Source organism: Perognathus longimembris, chromosome 11 (genome assembly GCF_023159225.1).
Source record: "Perognathus longimembris pacificus isolate PPM17 chromosome 11, ASM2315922v1, whole genome shotgun sequence".
Lineage (NCBI taxonomy): Eukaryota > Metazoa > Chordata > Mammalia > Rodentia > Heteromyidae > Perognathus > Perognathus longimembris.
The window spans coordinates 8,773,620-8,795,128 of record NC_063171.1 but is presented as its reverse complement, the minus strand read 5'-3'; the positions used below and the strand labels follow the sequence as shown (position 1 = coordinate 8,795,128).

The following is a 21,509-nucleotide window of genomic DNA, read 5'->3' as shown; positions in this document are numbered from 1 at the left end:
GGTTCGATTCCCCAGCACCACATATACAGAAAACGGCCAGAAGCGGCGCTGTGGCTCAAGTGGCAGAGTGCTAGCCTTGAGCGGGAAGAAGCCAGGGACAGTGCTCAGGCCCTGAGTCCAAGGCCCAGGACTGGCCAAAAAAAAAAAAAAGAAATGGTTCAAATCATGAACAAAAGGCTCTCTGGAATCACTTTTTTTTCACTTACATTTTCTGCCTGGTCATTTGTGGCCCCACCTAAGTCAAGCAATTTTTCATTCTACCTTCTATGCCTGCCCCCAAAATATTGCGTGTAACAAAGTCAAGACTCTTCTGGAATTTTGTAAAAATAACATAGAGGAAAATCCAATACTGTAATCTATAATAATCTGCCAGTATACTCTTCAAACATTTTACACCCTCAAAGGCATTAAACCAAAATAGCATTGCAAGGACAATAAGATATAATTGGTATGTCAAACATCAGGGTAGCTGAGAAATACAATACCTCCCACAGCGTTCACAAAACCTACCTTCTCTAAATAGTCTACAGGAAAAAGAAGGGCCAATAAATGCAAAGATTTTTCTTCTTATTGGTGAAAACTAGTACCTTCACAATGAGGAGACTCATTGCTTAGAAAACCCTATATAGAGTGTTGAAATGAATTTATTTGGCATCATGTAACTATTCCATTTTATTCCATTTGTTTCAAGTCTTAAAGAAACTGGGCTATTTAAAGTCAATAAAACTTTATAATAAAAAATATTTTTAAAAACCTGGCATGGTGGCTCATGCTTGTGATCCTACCTACTCATGAGGCTCAGATCGAAGGATTGCAATTCAAAGCTAGCTGGGGCAGAGAAGTCCATGAGACTTTTATCTCCAATTAACCAGAATTATCTCCAATATTAACCAATTATCTCCAGAAAACCAGAAGTGATATGGTGGCTCAAAGTGGTAGAACACTCTAACCTTGAGCAAAAGAGTTCAGGGACAGTGCCCAGATCCTGAGTTCAAGCCCCACAACCCGACCCCCTAAAAAAAAGACTCTCTTAAAAAACCTAGGAGCTTTATCTTTTATCCTTTTAATCTCTACAAAATTCCTAATGCCAATGCAAACTTCTAAATGGAATAGCAGACTCATACAAATGTTTTAGTAAATATCTGTAGTAGTAAACTGAAAACCAAAAACTAATATAATGAAGTACATTGAAGTAAAAGATTAAAGAGCACTTTTGCTGTTGAGCAGCTTAAACTACAAAGAAAAAGACACAATCTCCTATTTAAAAAATAAGAGATGGTTTCAGTTACTAATAATGAATCTAAAAGCATTTTCTTAGTCTATCTGTGCCCATATTAGACAAACTCTATATAGTTAAGTCTTTGCATTACATGTTATTTTCTTTTCATATGCTTATACAAAATAATATCACAAAGTCCTACCTTCATGTTGGATGGCAGTCCAATCTTTCATTCAAAGTCAAAGCATCATTGATCTCACACCCAAAACATGTTTGTTACCTTGAGTATAAATAAATCCTCCAACCTGAAGATTTTCCTCAGTTCTAGCAATGAAGAAGAGTTACCTGTTTAGGGAAATTGTATCAGGCAGAAGTACCTACTAGAACTACCTGTCTTTCCCCACCTGATTACCAAATTTAAACAATTGAAAATTATTTTTACACCAGGTCACTGTATCACCAGGTACTACAACAACGAACCTTCAACATGATATACAAAAAAAAAAAAAATCCAGCTGCATATGCTAATAAATATTTTTCAGCATAATTTTACAACACAATAAAGGCTCACTTTTCTCAAGGTAGTTTTTAATTCTTCCTGACAATGGGAGAACTGACTGCTTTTTAGCTCCTTGCAGCTCTAGCTAATGAGTAAAAAAGCTTCCAGAGGGCCATGGAGTGCTGTAACCTGGATCACATGTCTCTACCCAGTCAATATTTCCAAACACATCTTTATAGAACAGGAAGACATCCGTTTTTCCCTTTTCTCACCCATAGCAGAGAGGGGTCAAAAGGACAATTATTCTATTGTGGTTAGCTTCTTTTTCAGCATATATAAACTGTTGTTTGCACTTATATCTTTAATGTGATGATGCTTTGTGTTAATAGCAACTATTCTAAATTGATTAGAAGTTCTATTTTTCCAGATTACCCATATCTAGTATGAAAGGTCTTAGAGAATTTTTCACATTTGGCAAAATTATATCCATTATTAAGTCACAGGCAATATTTATTTGTTTCTTCCTAATGGTTACTGAATGCTAAATTCCATTATTACTTATCAAGAAAGAAGGGAGAAATAAAATTTCCCATGTTCTCTTTCTCTCTTTTTCCACTACCAATAACATTTGTATTTTATGCTGGAGATGGATGGTGGTAGAATGTCCTTTTAGCATATGTTCAGCATATGCGAAGCCTTGGCTTTGATCCCTAACAAAAAGAAAAATGTATATAGGTTTAGAAGTGCAGGTTACTATAATACCACTACTATTTTAAAACTAGCCTCCAGAAGCAAAAATAGATGGCATTTTCTCACCACAATTCTGTCAGATATCTTTCTACTTTTGCCACTGATTCAGTCTCAACTCACTGAAAATAATTGAATTCATTATATAAAAAGCTAGCAATTGTCATTTCAATTCATCTAGTTTTAGTTACCAAGAAGAAGCTTCAGTACTCAACTTGTATAAATTGTGAAGAGGTACTCATCCAACCTTAATTTATTTTATGTTTACGGCATTGTCTTAACACACAAGCACTCAATAGATATTTGTGGATGGATTGACAAATGAGTAGACAGTAGATGAAAGGGAAGCCAGTTGCGAGTAAGCAAGGCAAGGTAAAAGAATAGAATAATTACTAAACCCAGGGACTACGGACATATGGCACAGATAGGAAGTACAGAGACAGGGAGAGGACAACTAGTTGGATCTAACTGGAAAAGATAAAAGCAAGAAATCTTTTTTTAGAAGCTGAAAGACAAATTATCTTTTCCAAGAGGTTAAAACTACAAGACAAAGACATAAAACAGAGAAAATGACAGTCATGTTCATAGAACTGCAAATATAGGAGTATGTGTGAAGTAGCAGGTTGATAAGGGTATCATGGTAGGAGAAGGCTGCAAAGTCAAACAGTGATTGGCACATGCTCTTGCAAACAGAATCTCTGAGGGTGCCAGCTGCTGCTTCTCTTCCTCACTCCTCTTTTAGAAAGCAGCACCCTCCGCCCTCACAGACATATCTATCATTCGCCTTCCTTGTCCAAATCCCCAGGTAACCAAATTTCCAATAAAGTGACAAAATGCTTAGAACCATAGAAAATAAAGAAGAGAAAGGGAGACAGGATGTGCAAAATAAACAATTAAAAAATTATGAAGAGGCACCAGTTACTCATGACTGTAATCCTAAACTACTCAGGAGGCTGAAATTTAAGGACTGTGGTTCAAAGGCAGTCTAGGTGGAAAAGTCCATGAGGGTTTTTTCTTCAATTTACCAGCTGGCAGTGGAGCTGTGGTCAAGTGGTAGAATAATAGCCTTGAGCACAAACACACAGGAACAGTACCCAGGCCCTGAATTCAAGCTTCAGGACCAGGACACACACACACACACACACACGCACAAACGCACACATACACACATGAAATAATAATTTTGGTATGCATTGAATTTCCTGTGAAGCTTTGTGCACAGTTTCAAAGTTGGGTGGTTCAGTTCTTTTTTTTTTTTTTTTTTTTTTCCCAGTCCTGGGGCTTGGACTCAGGGCCTGAGCACTATCCCTGGCTTCTTTTTGCTCAAGGATAGCACTCTGCCACTTGAGCCACAGTGCCACTTCTGGCCATTTTCTGTATATGTGGTGCTGGGGAATTGAACCCAGGGCCTCATGTATAGGAGGCAAGCACTCTTGCCACTAGGCCATATCCCCAGCCCCTGGGTGGTTCAGTTCTAATGAACTTGTTTGTGACCACTTCAAACAATGTCATTTATTAAAAAATAACATTTATTAAGGAAACAAATCAAGTTAAGAGAGTTGGCACTAATAGAATGCCTTCCAGATGCCAGCTGGAATTAATCAGGGCTTCACACACATCATTTCATTAAGTCATAATATTATTGTGAACTTGCTCCTGTACCTTCATAGATCTGAGAAAAAAACTACTTGATAATCACTTATCTACCCACAAAGCTAGAATTCAAGGACACCTAGAATAATAGTAGTTAGAATAACTACTGCTATCATCATCCAACATATTTTCAGTAACTTTTTAATAGAATAAGAAAGACAAAGCACTGACCACACCTGTTCCATTTCAAATATGCATGGCTTATATCCAAAAGCTTAAATGCACTTAAAACTAGGCCAATCCTCAGCTTAAGGTAGCTATTAAAGCCAACATGGAAGCTATTGGTATTTGACTTCAATCCAAGCCACACTCCTAAAGAAACAATGCTTCTAAAATTACAATGACTTAAGAACAATGCCCTCATTTTCCACTTATGTTAACGGATGGAACCCAGTAAAGCAGTATTCAGAGATGAGGACAGCATTCCAATATCCCATTTTCCTTTTATAGTAACACATCATTATATTTATCAGGGACAATTCTGACCTTTATTTATTGGACAGTTAATGTCCAATAAAGCTGTACTCTGTCAGATGCTATTGAAGGAAATTATACTGTTCAGGTTTTGAACCTTTCAGGGATACAGTTTACTAATGTACACATGGAAATGTATATTCTTACAATTGATCCTTCTCTCTACTGATACAAGATATCAAGATAAACTGTAGAAAGGTAAAAATGAGAGTGTACATTCCAAATTTTAAAGTCCAAGCCCCTTATTAATTAACTGGTCCTCCAAAAGTTCAATGATAACTTCATGTACACTCATTAACAACAGATTTAGGCTCTTTTTATTCACTTCCAGTTTTTGTTGTTGTTTTTAACAATATTAGTGATTGAAATCAGGATTTCAAGCTCACAAGAAAGGCATTCTATCATATGAGCCACATTCCTAACTTCATATGTTTGGGTTTTTTTGTTTTTTTGTTTTTTTGTTTTTTGTTTTTTGTTTTTTTGCCAGTCCTGGGCCTTGGACTCAGGGCCTGAGCACTGTCCCTGGCTTCTTTTTACTCAAGGCTAGCACTCTGCCACTTGAGCCACAGCGCCACTTCTGGCCATTTTCTATATATGTGATGCTGGGGAATTGAACCCAGGGCTTCATGTATACAAGGCAAACACTCTTGCCACTAGGCCATATCCCCAGCCCTGTTTAGTTATTTTTGAAACAGAGGTTCAAGTTTGCCTAGGCAAGCCTAGACCTTGATTCTCATTCTATCATATGAGCCACATTCCTAACTTCATATGTTTAGTTATTTTTGAAACAGAGTTTCAAGTTTTGGGCTGGGAATATGGCCTAGTGGCAAGAGTGCTTGCCTGGTATACATGAGGCCCTGGGTTTGATTCCTCAGCACCACATATACAGAAAATGGCCAGAAGTGATGCTGTGGCTCAAGTGGCAGAGTGCTAGCCTTGAACAAAAAAGAAGCCAGGGACAGTGTTCAGGCCCTGAGTTCACGGCCCAGAGTTTCAAGTTTTGCCTAGGCAAGCCTAGACCTTGAGTCTCCTTTTCTGGCTTCCACATGTCTAGCTTATTGGTTGAGACAGGATCTTACTAACCTTTTTCCTGTGCAGACATCAGACCAATATCTTCCCAAGTAGAGCAGATGACAAGTGTGGACCATTTTGTATTGCCCAGATTTGGTTTTGTAAGGATATATCCTAGATGAGCCCCTTACTAAATTAATGGCCTTATTTAAGTTACTTGAATTTTCTGACCTTGGTTTGTTCCTAGAAAATGAAGATAGGCTACTATACTTTAAGGCTATGAGGAGTAGAGATAATTCCATAATGTATTAATGCAGAACATAGCATTTAGCAGAAGAGCAATAAATATGCATAACAACATAATCCCATGTTTTACAAGCTAATAACAAATTTATCACTGAAATCATATTTTAAGTAATTAGAGAGTTGAGGAAAAGACTAAAGAAGGCTCTAAGAATATATAGCAGACAGCAAGGGAAGAATCAAGAAACCCCATAGACACAAACTCAACAACAGCAGCAAACTGAACTACCCTGCAAAGTAAACTAGCTGTTGGAGCTGGCCAAGTGTTTATACAAAGTGTTAACAAAGATATGTCTGAAAATATTGCAAATCTTCAAAACAGATAGATGATAGATAAGGACATAATTGATAGGAAAGATTCCTGTTAAAAGCAATTAATACCACAAATTTAACATACTATATATCTAAACTTTAAATAACTGCATTTATATTACAACAACTACATTTAAACTATTACCAGGCAGGAAATGTAGCTCAATTATAAATCACTTTTTTTTCCAGTCTTAGGCCTTCAACTCAGGCCTGGTTGCTGTTCCTGAGCTTCTTGTATTCAAGGCTAGTGCTAAATATTGAAAGAGATGCATTTAAAATTCAAGTAAATTAACTATGAAATTCTTCTTTTTTTTTTTTTTTTGGCCAGTCCTGGGCCTTGGACTCAGGGCCTGAGCACTGTCCCTGGCTTCTTTTTGCTCAAGGCTAGCACTCTGCCACTTGAGCCACAGCGCCACTTCTGGCCGTTTTCTGTATATGTGGTGCTGGGGAATCGAACCCAGGGCCTCATGTATACGAGGCAAGCTCTCTTGCCACTAGGCCATATCCCCAGCCCAACTATGAAATTCTTAAAGTAGCCTAACATATCATAAATTTCTTCAGATCTAAAGCAATATCATGTTGTTGATCTTCCTCATTGTTATTTTTATGTCTAATAAAGAGATACAGCATGTACCATAGAAATCCCTTTTCACTTGAATTTTCTCCCTATACTTAGAGCTATAAAAAAAAAACCCACATATCTGTTTCTTTCTTCAGAGCTGACAGCTTACATGCTGGGGTTTAAAAATAAAAGCTGTATGGAAGCCCACAGAAACAATTATCACCTGCTTCAAATGCAGCTGGCCATTAACTGATACAAACACCTGCATACACAAGACCACAAAATGTCTTTGCTAAATACTAAATGCTAGTGCTTCCCAAATCCCTGGTATTCTGAGGTATCTATAAAACAGCAGAGGGTGAAAAGGAAGCAAATGTGGTGGTAGAGGAAAAGGAAAGAGTGAATGGCTGAGAAACAGACCCAGGTCAGTGTGGAGTCCTTACACCACCAGAAGAATAGTTTGTATAAGGGCTGTTTTGCAAAAAGAAAAACTGGTTCCCCCAGGCCAAAAAGGCACTCATCTTGAAAATTAAGGCCAGATGTTCAGCCCTGAAAAAAGTATAGCTTATTATCATCAGAAGCCAAAAAGTCTCATCAGTGAAGGCCTTAGATCCTGTTCCTTTTTTTTTTTTTGGGGGGGGGGGGCAGTCCTGGGGCTTGGACTCAGGGCCTGAGCACTGTCCCTGGCTTCTTCTTGCTCAAGGCTAGCACTCTGCCACTTGAGCCACAGCGCCACTTCTGGCCATTTTCTGTATATGTGGTGCTGGTGAATCGAACCCAGGGCCTCATGTATACGAGGCAAGCACTCTTGCCACTAGGCCACATCCCCAGCCCTCTGTTCCTTTTTTTGTTTTGTTTTGTTTTTGCCCATACTAGGCCTTGAACTCAGGGCCTGAGCACTGTCCCTGGCTTCTTTTTTGTTCAAGGCAAGCACTCTGTCACTTGAGCCACAGCACCCCTTCTGGCCATTTTCTATATATGTGGTGCTGAGGAATCAAACCCAGGGCTTCATGTATATGACGCAAGCACTCTTGCCATTAGGCCTTATTCCCAGTCCCTCCTGTTACTTTTTTTTTTTTTTTTTTTTTGCCAGTCCTGGGCCTTGGACTCAGGGCCTGAGCACTGTCCCTGGCTTCTTCCTGCTCAAGGCTAGCACTCTGCCACCTGAGCCACAGCACCCCTTCTGGCCATTTTCTATATATGTGGTGCTGGGGAATCGAACCAAGAGCTTCATGTGTAGGAGGCAAGTGCTCTTGCCACTAGGCCATATTCCCAGCCCCTCCTGTTACATTTTTTAAAGGCAGATTTTCCTCTATCTTGACATACATTGCTGAACCTACAAATACTACTAATAAGCAAGACATTCGGATGTGAATCCTTAGACTCTGCTTCTATTTCTAGCTTGGCCCTTGAATGAATCACACTGTGACCTTGAGAAAGTTTCCACCTCTGTCTACATTTCGACTGATTATATTTTGTCAATAACACTCCATGAGTGAGAAAAAACACATGGAAACTGCTACACAAAATCTTATCTCCTGATCAGCTCTAGCAAACCATCAAATACAAAACAGGTGATATTCATATAACAAGAATACACTTTGTATTTTTACTCTGCACCATAAAAAGGAAAATAATCTGCCTGAAGACATCAGTAAAACCCAAGGGCTACTGAAACACGGCTTCTTTTGGAGTCCCATACTTCAAATTTGAAAATACTAACAGTAAAATTATATACATATTCCAAGAACACATTTTTAAGATGAAAAAAAATGATGTTATTTTAATTTAAAAAAGAAAAAAGGTAAAACAAAACTTCAAATTTAGTTAGGGTCCTATGATCTTCCGTAAGTCTTTTCCAATCTCCTATGACAAGTTCCAAGGACTATACTTCTCAAAGCACTGTTCTGCATATTTATAGATAGACAGATAGAGAGACAGACAGACAGACAGACAGATACATAGAAGATTCCTGTGCACTCTTCTTTCTTTCATCTTTTTATTTCATGTATTTGGGGGGGAGGGCTGAGGATGATGTCTTTGTACATGCTAGGCAAGCATTTTATCAATGAGTATCACTTTTAAGGGCCTGTTCTTTGCTCATTAGTGTCTTCTCTTAGTGCAAATTGAAAAGGCATGACATAATTCAATAGTCCATGGCTCTGGCTGGAGAACACAGCTCAAAAAAAAAGAAAAAAGTGCATGCCCAGCATGTACAAGGCTTTCCATCCTAGCGTGCGCACGCACACACACACACACACACACACACACACACACAATAGTCTGGCACAATGTAGGCACCCAATATGCACACATACACACACATATGCACATAAATATGTTCAGGTATATACAAATGTTCATATATACATATGTACCCTAACTAAATTTAATAAATTAATGTCCAATGACTGAGGCTACTAAGAATAACATGTGTTAATATTAATCATTGCTAATCTTGTAATAATTGTGATGTTGTGAATAACTTCATTTTTGGATAATTACATATAAAGGAATGTTACCTAAAGAGAAAATATAGGATTATCCAACAAAAGTTAATTCACAGCATTTGGGCTTGGGTATTTCCATTGGTAGAGTGTGTCTAGTATATACATAGTCCTAGGTTTGTCCACAGACCAGTAAAGAAATGATAATAAAATTAATTCACAAATTAAACACAAGAACTTTTCAACCATTCTTTATAAAAAATGGTCTGTCATGTTTTTACATGATCATTTTCACCTTTTTTTAAAAAGGTAATTTGTCAACTGAACACCTCATGGGGGGAAAGGGAAAGGGGGAGAGGGGTATGAGGGACGAGGTAACAAACAGTACAAGTAATGTATCCATTGCCTAATGTATGAAACTGTAACCTCTCTGTACATCAGTTTGATAATAAAAATTTGAAGAAAAAAAAAAAAAGGTAATTTGTCTGGCAGGTTTAAAATTCTTACAAATGTTCCTTTAAACTAACTCCATAAAATAAGAGCAAAAAATAGCCTGAAAAGTGAATAGAAACTACTTTCAATATTCTATCAAAGTGAAAAACTAGTTGAAAATAAAAAGGCACTTAATAGAGTTGCCACCACAACATTAACAGCCACTCTGAGAAATAGCTTTCCTCTTTAATGGTAGTCAGGTTTGAACTCAGGGCCTAGTACTTGGGCACTATGTCAGAAAATTCATCACTGCAATGTATATGATGAAGGTTTTATTGGATATGAAGGTAGATACATAGCAAAGCAAGTGGTTAAGTAGCGAGGCTGGTTGGTAATTTTTTTTTTTTATGATTTAGCTTTGGCTGGGCTATAAAGTAAGGATAAATTCAAGCCTAATAAGTTCAACTTCTTACTATAGAGCCCAGGCTGGCTTCCAATTCTCTATCCTGCCTCAGCCTCCCAAGTGCTGGGGTAATAGGCAAGTTTCACTTGGCTGTCACATCTAGCTGATAACTTTGTTGTTAAAATAACATGACTTTCAAAGTTACATTTATATTTTTAATTATTCAAATATTGATAATCAACCTGCCAGCACTGACATGTTTGTATTTCTTTCTGTTCATTAAATTCTTATGTTACATTTCATTCAATCTTAGAAGTAGATTTTAAGTGAATGGGAAATGACATTGTGCATGAGGTCTTACACTGAGGTTTTGGAGGTTATAAGCTTATGTGAAAGGTTAAGCTCTCTATACTACTTCACAATTTCATAATAAACAACTCTCCAGCTGTGCTTTGTGCTATGACCTGCAGATATCTCTAAGGATGCTAACAAACAGAGCAATCAACTGGAAGTGTTTTGACGTCTCACCTTCTCTACTTCTACATTATAGCCTGTTCTCATTGGCTCAGGAAACCAAGTGGAATTGTTCCTAATATCCTATAATTTATTCATTTTCTAAAAGCACATATCAGATTTGCTTACTTTAGCAAACAGGAGTGATTACTTAGCTTCATAAACTACTCATCTAAATCGATGAAAGAAATGGCATATATGCTTGATATATATGATATATGCATGTATATATCACATATATATGTGGCAGAAATATATGTATTTACATATGCTTCTTTACTCACCTACATGGAGGGGGGAATGTATGTATGCATATTAGTTATCACCTGTATAATATTCTGGAATAAATAATTTGTACCTCCAACACAAGCTCTTGAGAAGGATCATGAAGAATTTCTTAGGACAAGGAAGGCAAACAAGTAACAAGGTACAAAAGGAGTTAATCTCCCTGGGGAACTCTGAACCATCACAGAGCAAATATTTTCGGGAAATGAGAACAGCATTTTCTAGAAATTGCTTAGGGTAGAGGCAACTAAATTGTTCCCTTTATCACTAAATTTAAAATAAAAGAAAATTCACCAGAAACCGAGGCATTTCACTGAGCTGGCTGGGCTACTACTATCAAGCTAAGGCCGAGAGCGCAGGCCAGACCAGGGGCTGGAGCAAGCCCTGATTGGCAGGCGACCTGCCACCTGGAGGAGCGCGGATAGGCGCGCTCACCTGTGAACACGTTTTGGAAGCCATCCACCGCCGCTGGCGTCCGGGTCGCCATGGCTGTCAGAGCCGGGGACGCACCACCGCTGTGATCCGTTGTCGCCCCGTGGCCCCCCAGGTGCGCGGAGCCACCGGCCCCCGGCGCGCGGACGCCCAGTTCTTCAGTCCAGTCGGCTGAGCGGCTGAGTCCCCCAGCCAGGCCGCCCTCCACTCGGTGCTTCTTAGCCGGGGCTGCCACAGAGGTTAAGACATTCCTGGATCCCCTGCTCAGGGAGGACTCCAGGCGCCTCTTGATCCTGGGGCTCTGGCTGGGGGACTGGGATGGGGAGTGGTTGGGGGAGCTGAGCTGCCGGGTGGTGGTCTTGATGTAACAGGGATTGATGAGTGGGTAGGGCTTGAAGCAGCGGGGGCTAGGCGCGGGGCTACTGGGCAGGGAGGCAGCTGCAGGGAGAGTGGGCTCCCGGGCCCGCTCCTCTGGCTCTTCTTCCTGCCTCTGTGGGGCCTCGGCCACCTCGGGGCCCCACTCCTCTCCGGGAGACCCTCGGGGAGCATCCTCAAAAGCATCTTCCTCGTCGGTGTCCCCAGCCCCTGGCAAGCGGGCTCCGGCTGCCTCTTCGCGTTCCTCGGCCTCGGGAAACGGGAAGGCAGCGGACGAGGGGGAGTCCGCGGCGGCGGACTGGGCGGTGGAGAAGCTGAACGCCTCGGAGGCGAAGCGGTCTCTCGGGGACAGCGACGGCTCGCGCACCGGGGGCTTGGTGATCTGACTCTCAGGCAAGTCGGAGAGCGCGGACAAGATCTGACCTGCGTCCCCAGTGCCCGGGGCCTCCCCATCAACTCCGCTGCTGGGTCCCAGCAGGAACCGATCCAGGCCCAAGAAGGCGGCAGTTGGGGGCGCTGCGGGCTCCTCCGAGTCTTGGAGCAGTTGCTGCTGGTGCTGCTGTTGGTGCTGCAGGCGAATTGCCTGCTGGATGTCTGAAAGCAAATCCTCTTGCTCCGTAGCCGAGTGGAAGCTATAGATGTCCGTGTCCGAGCCAGAACTGGTCCTTTGTCCATCTTGAGTCCCTGCCGCAGTTTCCAAATCCTCTGCGACTGCCTGGACCCCTACCCTAGCCTGGGCAGGCCTAGGACTACCTAGACGGGTCACCTCAAAAGGGTCCGCGCACTCTGTATCAGACAGGCCCGTCTCCTCGGCGGAGAGACTGAGGTCTGGAGTCTTAGTAACCAGGGACTGAGCGCTGTCCAGCTCCCCGACCGGCAGGGCCTGAGAATCCAGCACATCCTCCCGAGAGTCGCTGGCCCCCTTTGCCTTGGAAAGGTTCTTCCTTATCCGCAGGTTAGAAAACACCGAAGCTCTGGAATCCGACTTGCTCCTCTTCTTGCCGGACTCCCCGCTGCTGCCCCCTCCCCCCTTGCCGTGCCGGCCCAGCGCCTTCTTGCTCCCGCTCCCCTTCTTTGTGGTTTCCGCATCCCTGGGCCTCACGGCATCCTCCGCGCCGCCGCCGCCGCCGCCGCCTTCGTGGGAAGCATCACCTGCGCTCCTCTTCAGCTTCCCATCCTGATTTCCCATGTTGCAATCCCGTTTCTGCGCCGCCGAGCCTGAGGGACTCAGGCCATCTTGGTCTCAGCCAGGAACAGGACAGCCTCTGGGACCAGTCCGGCAGCTGGGCCAGCCAAGGGAAGGGGAGGCCGAAGAGAGCCCAGTGGGTCCGGTTCACATCTGCTGCCGTTTTGCATAATGTGCGCTGGTTCTCCCTGCTGCCGTCCTTGCGGCTGTAGCTCCGGCCCTGGCCGGCGGGCTCGATCATGCTCAGTGCAGCGCGCACTCCCCACCAATGGCTGCACAGGACGCAGCCCAGGCCTGGCTCCCCGCCCATCGCCGCCGCCCCCTCGGTGCCCCCGAGGCTCCTCCCTAAACCTGGCGCGAAAAATGTTCCCTCTATTTCTGAGACCTACTTTTTTTTTTTTTTTTTTTAATAGTGTAGTTGCTGTGTGGCGCAGCTTGGCCTCCAACTGACCCGCGATCATCCTTCTACTCAGCCTCCCAAACGTGGGGATTACAGATATGCACCACCATGCCTTGCCATTTATCTCCATCAAGCCAATAGAATGCATTCTCCTCTCCCCAGGCACTGGTGGGTTGTAACTTTAAAGCTGCAATCAGAAATAAATAAACAAATAAATAAAACAGAATGAAGAAAATTGGATCCCCGTTGGAAATTAGAGGCCCCATGACATCAGGGTCAATTGCCTTTCCCTCTGTCTGCCACGTCCGTCATAGTTCTTCCATAAAATACTTGTTGCATGAATTGTTCTGTTCCTTGAATAACTGATCATCTTGAGCACTAATGTGCTTGTGCATGTGGGCTACTATAAAGGTTACTACATACAGTTCTGCATTCCTTTCACACAGACCTTGTTTATTCAGCAGCAGATGCCAACTGTCCCTTCCAAAGTAGGCTTATCAAATATTTTTGGACAGAAATAGAAGAGGTAGAAGAAGCTGAAAATACTGAGATTAGAGTTGATTAAAATGCTAATCTCCAAAATTGGATGTGCTTACCATACAAATTAAACAGCATTTGTATTTTAAAAGGGTGCATATACTATAACTCCCAGGAGGTCAAACTCATCAATATTAAACATGTCACTATTGTGATTGCCTATAAAAAGGAAAAAAGAAAGGAAATATCCTTGGCACAAACACAGGCAATTAGGTGTTATGCTATAAACCACCACTTTCCCAAGCAAATCCATCCATGCATGCTTTGTCCTGAACCAGGGCCTCTGGCCTGGATGTTAGCTGCCTATAGTAGATATATATAAACAGCCTTGCTATTGAAAGAAAGCTCCAAGCTCCAAACAAAGATTAAAGAGCATTAATCATCAAATGTTATACTTGTTTCAAGTAGAAGTTCATTGTAAACTGCTTTGAGAATATGGAATAGTTACCCAAAATACATCTTTACACTTAGAGAAGAGGTAATTATATGATGTCATTTTAAATGCAGCAAACAAATGTGTAGTCTCCTTAGCATACTATGAACCAACATTTTAATTCTTTCTCTTGAAAGGTTTAAAATAAAAAAGTTGGTCTTGTACTCTATAAGTCTCTGATAGAAAAGATACATAGCAATTACTAGGCCTTTTCATACTATGATCGGCAAAATAAATGTAAGTTCAGGGGGAATAGACAGCTGTCCTGAGGTGGCCCTCTTAAGTAAATAGTTTGTGGAAATCAACTTTAATATTCCAGTCTCCAAGTGATTCCTGAGTGCATGAAAAGCCTTTGTTTCTACCTCTTTCAAAAGACTACTCTCTTCTTTCTTCTAGAATCCATGCTCTCCCGAGGCCCCAATTTGCCTGTGGATATTGGAATTTTCTGCTTCTTTGAATGTTGAAGTACTTTGAATCCTGATTTTTGGTCTGTCTTTAACAGAATATCTTTGATTCTAAACCATTTGTTTACTTACTATTTTCCTCTGTGATATATTCAAGTACTTACAAGGGAATGCAGAATGAATGGAAGAGAGAAAGGACAGCTGATTTTCTTTTCTCACCCTTTGAGTGTGAAACAATAAGTGGCAGTTGGACAGCAGGTTCAAGTTGATAAAGCACTATTTCATGGGAAGGCTCATTTAAAATTCACCAGCATGAGTATGAAATTAAGGTAGATGCTCTGAACCCAATAATAATCACACAGAAGCTCTGTTCAGAGAGGCTAAATTTTCGAAGTTTGCATATGGGCAGAGAGAATAATTCAGGAAAAAAAATTAGGCCCCAAATCTTTATAAAAAGCAATACCATATTGTTTACTCTTTGAGGGACTGGTAAGGATGTCGTAAAAGCAAGCTAAAAAAGTTTGCTTGGAGAATTATTTGGTACTCAGGAAGGATTTAGGCGAGCTGGGGCATAGGTCATCAAACTTAAATCTATTTGATCAATGAAAAGTACCAGTGATAAATACATCTTATTGTTAGAGTCTCTACCTGAATTTGATCTTCAGCATCAAATAAATAAATAGTTGGGAAGAAAAATGAAAAAGTAGATAAAAAAAATGATTAAACTAGTTTAATCAACTGCAAAGAAGAGGGAAGGAAGAAAGGGAAAAAGAGAGAGGAGGAAGGAAAAAGTATCATCTATAATTGTAAAAATGCATTTGGCAATTAATTAGGAATCCTTCCATGTGCCCAGCCACATATTAGGTGTCACATCTTTTCTCAGAAAAAAAAGGCAAATGTGACCAACCTACACAGCTCAAATATGTATCTTATTGTAATTATTGGAAAAAAAAAATCTTACTCTTTGCGTTCCCCAAAGGCCACACAACTTGTTCATGAAATAAAATGCAATCCTCTTCATTTTCCAGCTAAGGAAATACAGAGAGTTTATGGAATTCAGTTAGTCAAACAGGGCCCCAAGGCTCAAGTAAGCCCTGCTATTCAGGAGCTATTGAATAGTTGATCTCCTACAGAGATCAGCAGGTTTGCTACTGGAAGGCAGCCTGGGCAGAAAACTGCTCTAGATTTCCAAAAAAACACAAGACTTAATACATGGCTCATGTGGTAGAACACCAGCTAAACAAGCAGGCCCGGAAAATTGAGTATGAACTCTTGTACTGGAAAAATAATTAATTAAAAAAAATAGTGAAGGGAGGGGTTTATGTCAGTGATAGAGCATATAGTTAATATGCATAAAGCCCTGGGTTTGATCCCTAGTACCTCAAAATGAATAATTAGGTAGGGTCTATAGTGCATGCAGAGGACTAGAGACACAAAAGTAGATAAACAAATTCTGAGACCAGCCTTGGGCAAAAAGCACACAATCTTTCCTGAAAAATAAACTAAACCAAAAAAAAATAGAGAAAGGAAAATTAGAATAGTTTTGGGAAAAGGCAAAAGTAGTAATCATGTTGCTTAGCAAGTGCAAGGCCTTAATTAAAACCCCAGCATCACCAAAAAACTCAAGAGAGAGTGGATAGATGGATAGATAGATAGATGGATGGATAGATAGATAGATAGATGATAGAAAAATATGTTGATAAACTTTAAAAAGTATTGGACTCTAATTCATAATATGCATGTTGCATAGTTGTGCTAAGTGTACTAACCTTGTTACTTTATAACTCATCACAGACTAAAATGGGAAGCATGGAGAGACATGTAATAAAGCAAATAGAATATTGTTGATTAATTTACATAGAAATACACATAGCAGACAAATGGTGCTCACTGCAATCTTCTCTCAAATACTTTGTATTGTTGAAAGTTTTAATGTTAAAATGTTGATGAAGAAGGCACACCTCAAGAATGTGTGAAATTTTCAACTGGTTTGAAATTGGAGTCATGCAATAGTTAAACACTAAATGATAGGTGATGGTGTAATTCAAGGACAGAGCTCTGGTCTAACATATGAGCCCCTGATTTTGATTCCCTGTACCACACCACAGAGAAATAAATAAAATGTTTTTGGTAATCAGTTTTTTGAGGGTTTCTAATTTTTGCTTAGCCTCGATGGGATGTTATGGATCTCTAATAGAAAAAGTAGCTTGCTTTATAATTATTCGCCTCATCCTTTTCTCCAGGAGAGGCACAATCTTCAATTTTTAAAAGACAACTTTTCTATCAGTTAGTAAGCTATTATTGCTCCAACCCAATCTACCCCTCAGTGTTGACTGCTCCTAGATCACAGTTCTTGACCCCACATCCTAGAGGACACCCTAACTCCTGACAAATTCATCACTGTTGAGCTTTAACTCTTATTCTTGTATATCTCTTCCTCATGTGCTTTTTGTTTTTTCTGCAATAAAATCCCCACAATAATTCCGGGTGCCCATAGCAGAGCCACCACTGACTCCTTCCTCTCCTCCAATCCAAACAAGCCACCCATCTCAGACTTCTCTATCCTTCCTTATTAATGTCTCTCAAATCCATTCATGCCTCCCACCCCAACTGTCAAGCTCTCTTGCCCTCCTCCTCCCCCAACTTCCCACTCCCATCTGTTCTCTCCCATTATTGTCAATGCTTTTTAACTGTAGGGATGAGTTTGCTCCCCAGGGGATATGTGGCATTGTCTAGAGATATTTCTGGTTGTCATAGTGGAGGTGCTGCTGTTAGCATAATACAAAGAACACCCCTCTTGCTCCCATGACCAAGAATGATCCAGCCCAATAGCTCATTAATGTTTGTGGGTGAGACACCTGCTATTCTACCAAGCCAATCAATACAGTGTACTGATGAGGGCTGGGGATATAGCTTTGTGGTATAATACCTGCCTGGTGTACAAAGTGATCTCGGTTTGTTCCTCAGCACAAAAAAGAATGTACTGAATTTGTTAAAGAATTGAGAAATCACACCTCTATCTCCCAATTAATCAAACTAAATCAGAAACTTAAAAGCAGAAACTAACATGAAAAATAAGACTTCAAGCACTGTTTCTTTCTTTCTTTTTTTTCTTTTTTTCTTTTTTTTTTTTTTTTTGGCCAGTCCTGGGGCTTAAACTCAGTGCATGAGCACTATCCCTAGCTTCTTTTTTGCTTACAGCTAGCACTCTGCCAACTTGAGCCACAGAGCCACTTCTGGCCTTTTCTATAAATGTGGTGCTGAGGAATCAAACCTAGGGCTTCATGTATATGAGGCAAGCACTCTTGTCACTAGGCCATATTCCCAGCCCTCAAGCACTGTTTCTAAGCAAAGAATTAACGTGTCTTCATGATCTCAAAAAAACACCAAAACAAAACAAAAAACGAAAAGGGCTGGGAATATGGCCTAGTGGTAGAATGCTTGCCTCGTTTACATGAAGCCCTGGGTTCGATTCCACAGCTCCACATATATGGAAAAAGCCAGAAATGGCAATGTGGCTCACATAGTAGAGTGCTAGCCTTGAGCAAAAAGAAGCCAGGGACAGTGCTTAGGCCCTGAGATCAAGCTCCATGACTGGTAAAACAAAAAACAAAATCTATCAGACTGTAAAATCCATAGAACGATTCCAAATCATCACATATTTAACATTTTTAATTTTTCCCCTCCCTCCCTCCCTTCCTTCCTTCCTTCTTTCCTTCTTTCCTTCCTTCCTTTCTTCTTTGCTCCTATTTTTGGTAGCCCTAGGATTTGAGCTCAGGGCTTTCATGCTAAATAAGTGCCCCATGGGGCTGGGAATATGGCCTAGTGGCAAGAGTGCTTGCCTCCTATACATGAAGCCCTGGGTTCGATTCCCCAGCACCATATATACAGAAAATGGCCAGAAGTGGCGCTGTGGCTCAAGTGGCAGAATGGTAGCCTTGAGCAAAAAGAAGCCAGGGACATTGCTCAGGCCCTGAGTCCAAGCCCCAGGACTGGCAAAAAAAAAAAAAAAAAAGTGCCCTAACACTTTAGCCATGCCCTCAGCCCTTTTGCTGTCACTAATGTTGAGAGTAAATCTTGCTTTCTGCCTAGGCCAGCCTGGACCTCGGTTCTCTTATTTACCCTTTCTTCCATAGCTGGGATGACAAGCACTTTCCCACACTTGGCCAGACACAGGCTGGCCTGGGAATATGATCTTCCTGATCTCAGTCTCTTCAGTAGCTAAGATTTCCAATATGCACCACCGTGATTGCGGGCTATTGGACAATATTATTTAAAGATTTTGCTTTTTTCAGAAATGTTTAGTAAGAAACGTATTACCTCAGTTCCCTGAGCTCCTATTTCTGTGGGTTGTTTCATTACTTAATTGGTTGGTTAATTTGGTGCTGGAGAATTCAGGGCCTCTGTACATGCTAAGCAGATTCTCTCTCTCTCTCTCTCTCTCTCTCTCTCTCTCTCTCTCTCTTCTCTCTTTCTGAACTGTGCCTCCAACCTCTCCAGAGATCCTTAAAAAGGTACTTAGATTTATCACCAACAAAACAATTATGCGACTTTCAATTTTTCCCACTTTCAAATATTCTATAATCAAATAAAATATGCATAAAGCAGAGGAAAATCCCATTATAATCTTCCTCGGGAACATAGAACACACACACAAGAAAGTGTTTCTGTGCTTAAAACAAAAAGTTAGAAAAGACTTCCCTACTAGTAAAGGTAAAGGGGTCCTTCCCTTCTGCAACAGTGAGCTGCTAAATAGAACTGTACTTTGGGAGTCAATAATCAGTAAAAGAAAATGGACTTATTTAAAGCCAATTCTGGAGAAAACAGCGATTTTTCTATGTCAAATATTCATTTGGGAAGTACAGGTGTATAAAGTACTTTTTGGGGACCCAAAGACGTTACAGGGACTCATTGAGCAGGAAGTTCTCCTCCTGGATACAGTCTTTCCTTTAGAATGTTATCTCTTCTTCAAAAGGGAAACTCCTAGCAAAATGTCATGGTGAATACCATATTTAGAGTTCCTAAAAGCAGGAATGTTTCAAGATCAAGGCCAGATTTCACAAATTTAGGGACAGCCTATCAAAGTGGGCAGGTAGGGGGCAACTGGGAACTTATATTTAGTAGAGTACTTGCACAGTATGTGAAAGGCCTTGGATTCAATCCGAAAGAAAGAAAGAAAGAAAGAAAGAAAGAAAGAAAGAAAGAAAGAAAGAAAGAAAGAAAGAAAGAAAGAAAGAAAGAAAGAAAGAAAGAAAGAAAGAAAGAAAGAAAGAAAGAAAGAAAGTGAGGGAAGGAAGAAGGAAGGAAGGAAGGAGAGAGGAAGGGAGGAGAGAGGAAGGAAGGGAAAGAAAGAGAGAAGGAAATAAGAAAAAAGAAAGAAAGAAAGAAAGAGAAATAAAAGAAAGAGAAAGGAAGGAAGGAGAAGGGGGGAGAGAGAGGGAGAGAGAGCTGGAGAGAGGGAGAGGGGGAAGGAGAGGGGGAAGGAGAGGGGGAAGGAGAGGGAGAGGGAGAGATTTGTCTCCTGGAGTCACCAACTATATTTCTTTTCAGAAAAGCATGTTACTTTCTTGAAAGTCCACTCATATGAACTGAAGAGAGGACAAACTTAGTATACCAGGTGAAAAGGCAGAGTCCTGGGAGGAGTAAAGAAAATCCCTCCTTCCATTTCCATAGGATTCAGGGGGATGGATGTGATCTGGTTGCTTCAAGCTCAGTGAGGATAAACAGTAGGAATTAGGTTAATGGAGCGGAAGGGTTTGAATCTATAACGTACAGAACTTTTTGCTCTCTCTTCAGAAGAAGTATCCAGAGAAATGTGCTTGATGTTCATTTGGATGCCCTCTGCAAAATGAAATATACCTTTAGACCCCTGGTAGGTTTCCATTACAATCACCAGGACTGTTGACCCCAATTCTAAACTTCCATCAAGATTAGATCTAGTTCCATATTATAATTAATACCTGAAAAAATGCAGACAGCATCTGCGGCACTGATTGGAGCACAGAACTCAATTCTCAGTTCTCAATTTTTTCTCAGGATCCATCTGCAAGAGCTTCAGGTAAGGAGGGATTACTTGAGTGAGTCATCATGATCACACACTAAGTGGGCCTTGGAATGATAAATCCCAGTCCCCACACAAAAGTAAGTTATTTCCCTTAACAACACTGAAAAAAGCAAGGCACTATTAATAACATCTATATTACTTACCTGAGTTATATTTTGGTTGTTTGTTTGAGTCAGTTTCTTACTATGTAAAACTGTACTGGTTACATATTTCAGTCCTCTTGGCTCAGCCTATCCAATAGCAGGATTATAAGTGTGTACCACCATACCCAGCATTATTTTGTCTTTTTGCATAAATATTTAGGATCTCCTCTTGGTACAAAGGTCCAGGAAGGGTCTGAAAAAAGCCAGGAATGTCTTTCTACAGTGGATCCTGCTTTATGCTGGAGTGATGAATCCAGGGTTCTATTCCACCTATCTTCAATGGCATCTGGGTCATTAATAATGAAGCCGCATACATAGATAGCACTGAGTATTATGGGAACATAAAAAAGAAAAGCATAGTCAGGAACAAGACTAAGGTTTACCAGAGAGCAAGATTAAATTCTTTTTTTTTTTATTTTTAATCACCAGTTAATATAGATTTTATTTTCAACTCAGGCATAAATTGACAAGTATCATTTCCCCAGATCTATTGTAACCACACCAAAGCTAATAATATTGTCAGTCCCCAGTACAATCAGGGGATTGGTTCCAGGCCCTTATGTGGACAGTAAACCCTGCAGATACCTAAGTCTCTTGTTTAAAATAACACAAGCTGAGAGTGGATGGCTCACACTTGTAGTCCTAGCTACTCTGGAGGCTGAGTTCTGAGGATTA

The 21,509-nt window shown here is 40.7% G+C and overlaps 1 protein-coding gene across 1 annotated transcript in view; it reads right to left on the bottom strand.

Moving 5' to 3' along the window:
• Fmn2 (formin 2) overlaps nucleotides 1–13,029 on the bottom strand; it is a 174,989-nt gene extending 161,960 nt beyond the window's left edge. The window contains exon 1 of the mRNA XM_048357745.1: nucleotides 11,296–13,029. Within this exon, the coding sequence (XP_048213702.1) occupies nucleotides 11,296–12,856 (1,561 nt within the window). The 5' untranslated portion in view covers nucleotides 12,857–13,029. The remainder of the gene's footprint in view (nucleotides 1–11,295) is intronic.
• Nucleotides 13,030–21,509: the final 8,480 nt, after the last annotated feature.